A 2,768-nucleotide genomic window follows, 5' to 3' on the forward strand; every position below is an offset into this window, starting at 1 on the left:
CTATTGATGGAAATCAAATTGTTTAGATTTATCCTTGGGAAAATAATGATTTTATAGAGAGAGGTGGGCGCTTAGTTCCTAATAAAAATCAGATGTTTCCCAGAAGCTTTAATCTGAGCAAAGTAGAAGCATCCCAGTCTCTAGTGTTTTAAGTAGTCTTGGGCTCTCCTGTGCCTCAGTTGCCCCTTTTGCCATGCAGATTCCCAGGGCCACATGGGAACAGCTTGGAAACCCCAACCCCATTGTCTTTATGTGCAGCACAGCTGAGATGTCAGGCTGTAGGGACTGCATTGGGATGCAGCACTTTCACTTCAAAGAGCTACAAGGGGGATCTTTGGCATTAACCAGCTTTGCAAATGGGGAAACTGAGGCAAGGACAGATGTGACCTTCAAGACCTTCAGCAGAGTCAGGATCGGGACCTCCATCTCCCTACCTCCTGGTTGTGCTACCACCCAAACCCCAGGATATGACCAGTCGTATCAATCCATCCACCCTGGAGAGGTGGACCCCAACTCTATGCTGAGACATGGAAAGTGTTCAGAGGGACCTGGCACTGTCTCCTCCTAATGCTTGTGCTTGTTTTGCAGTGGGGAAACCAATTCCAGTGCAGAGGAACTACAAACCCTCCGAGGAAGAGGTAGAGAGAGTCCATGAGAAATACGTAAAGGAATTGACCAAGCTCTTTGAGGAGCACAAAGCTAAATACAACATCCCAGAAGACAGACACCTGGAATTCATATAGAGCTCCTCCAGCAAGGTGAAACCATGGAGATCAAGCTCCAGGTTTTCCCTTATCTGCAGGACTATTGCACAACCTCAACTTAGTCACGGTTAACGTATGATCAGTACAGGGAGAAAAGTGTCCCTACATACATCTTAGGGAGAAAGACTCGATATTGCCAGCATGTGCATGGGTGTAGGGGAAGCGCTTCCATCTTTTCTCCCTGTAGGACACATAAAAGACATAAAGAAGAAGAAAAAGGAATCCTGTCTGTGGTCAGCACTACTCAAACACCCCGGCAGAAAACTCTCACCTCCAGCATGGCTTGGATGCCAGTTTCTCTGGATATTTCCAGGGAAATAGGAATTCCTGAACGTTTCCTTTGCACTGTTTTCAGTAGGATATGGAATGATGAGCCGTAATGTCTGCTGAGTACATATGGGTTCTAAAATACAGTTTGTGTAGATCAACAAACCCACATTGTTTGTGTTCTTCATGTCTTTAGTTGCTCTGGGCTCTTTTCTCACCACCTAAACCACAGTTTATCACAAAGCTCACACTCCCAGCATGGTGCTGGGCACCCTCAAGCAGCATCATGATGATGTACCCCATTGGGGCAAAAGAAATAAAGCTTTTATAAAGGGCAAGGTCTCATCCAGAGGGTTTGACCTACACGGGCTCCAGGATTCCTGCTTATCATTTAGCCCCAGACACCTCTTCATGGGAACGCCTTGGACTAGTCACCAGCTATGGAAGTGCCACCTCTCTTATTTCCTAAGGAGGAAGCACGGGAGAGGTGATTTGAGACAGGAAATACGGCTCATAAAGCCACATTTGGGAGAGGATCAAGGCTTTAAATAGCTGTTTCTTCTTGATATCCAGAACTTTACTAAACTCTGAAGTTTTAGGTGGCAGATCAGCTTTACATTGCCCCTGTAGAGCCCTTATACCATCATCTTTTCCCTCTCTATTCCTTTCTCTTTATCTTCCCAAATCCCATTCCCCACCTGAAAGGACACCCCCCAAACCCTGCAGAACACATGTTCTTGCTTGGATTTTTGTTACTGCAAGAATTGCATTTAACAAGGAAAACCCACTGACAGCACCTCATTGTGGCAACACCCTATCCCTGCATTTCCTTTCCTTTTCCCTTTCCTTCTGCCCTCATCAAATTGCACCACAGGATTCTTAAGCTGAATGACCTGCTGCAAATCCCTCCTATTCCCAGAAAACAAGGGAACAACAGGTAAGAATTTGATGGAGCCTTTATTGACATTTCTAAACACGGCTGTAATCCCACGCTTAAGCCAGACAAATAAAGCAGGTCACCTGCTATGTTTTCTTGTTTGCTTTCTATTAATAGACTTTTCCTTTTGTCCTTAAGGATGGAGGTGTCTAAGCAGAAGGAAGATTTATGCACCAGGAATATAATTCTCTCACACCCTTTTATGTTGGCGTTCGTTGCATTCCAAGCTTTATCCTCATGCCAGCTGTTTTTTCTTATCCTTTCCTCTGCCTTGCCTGCTATTTGCCACCCACAGATCCCAGGAATGTCACCATGAGCTTCTATAAGCATTCCTATACGGATGAGTGCTGGAGAGGAGTGATGGGGATGTCTGCAGGGACACAGTGCAGCGTGCTCTGGGGATGGGGAAGTCTCTAGGAGTGAAGACAAGGAGCTGAGAACTTGATGTAATGGGAAAAGGAGCCAAGGTGCTGCTGTGCCTCAGCAGTGCAGGAGGGAAAGGATCTGGGGAGACAGCGTATGAGTGGACATGTAGGAAATGGGGAGGGAGCAGGATGCCAGGTCTAGTGCATGGGATGGACAAGGGAGGCAAGTATTGGTGCAGACCAGGGGGTTGGATCTGTAGGAGTGACAAGGCTCGGTCCCATCATGATGGAGAAGCTGCATTTGAGCAACCTGCTCTAGTGGAAGGTGTCCCTGCCCATGGCAGGGGTTGGAACTGGAGGAGCTTTAAGGTCCTTTCCAACCCAAACCAGCCTGGATTCTATGGTTCTATGATTAGAGGGTGTGCTGTGGGGTTG

The 2,768-nt window shown here is 46.8% G+C and overlaps 1 protein-coding gene across 1 annotated transcript in view; it reads left to right on the plus strand.

Annotated features, from left to right (window-relative positions):
- Positions 1 to 743, plus strand: part of MOGAT2 (monoacylglycerol O-acyltransferase 2) — a 22,076-nt gene extending 21,333 nt beyond the window's left edge. Inside the window, exon 7 of the mRNA XM_010024309.1 lies at positions 589 to 743. Within this exon, the coding sequence (XP_010022611.1) occupies positions 589 to 743 (155 nt within the window). The remainder of the gene's footprint in view (positions 1 to 588) is intronic.
- The last annotated feature ends 2,025 nt before the right edge of the window (positions 744 to 2,768 follow it).

The sequence above is a fragment of the Nestor notabilis genome, unplaced genomic scaffold (assembly GCF_000696875.1).
Source record: "Nestor notabilis isolate BGI_N333 unplaced genomic scaffold, ASM69687v1 scaffold15031, whole genome shotgun sequence".
Classification (NCBI taxonomy): Eukaryota; Metazoa; Chordata; class Aves; order Psittaciformes; family Psittacidae; genus Nestor; species Nestor notabilis.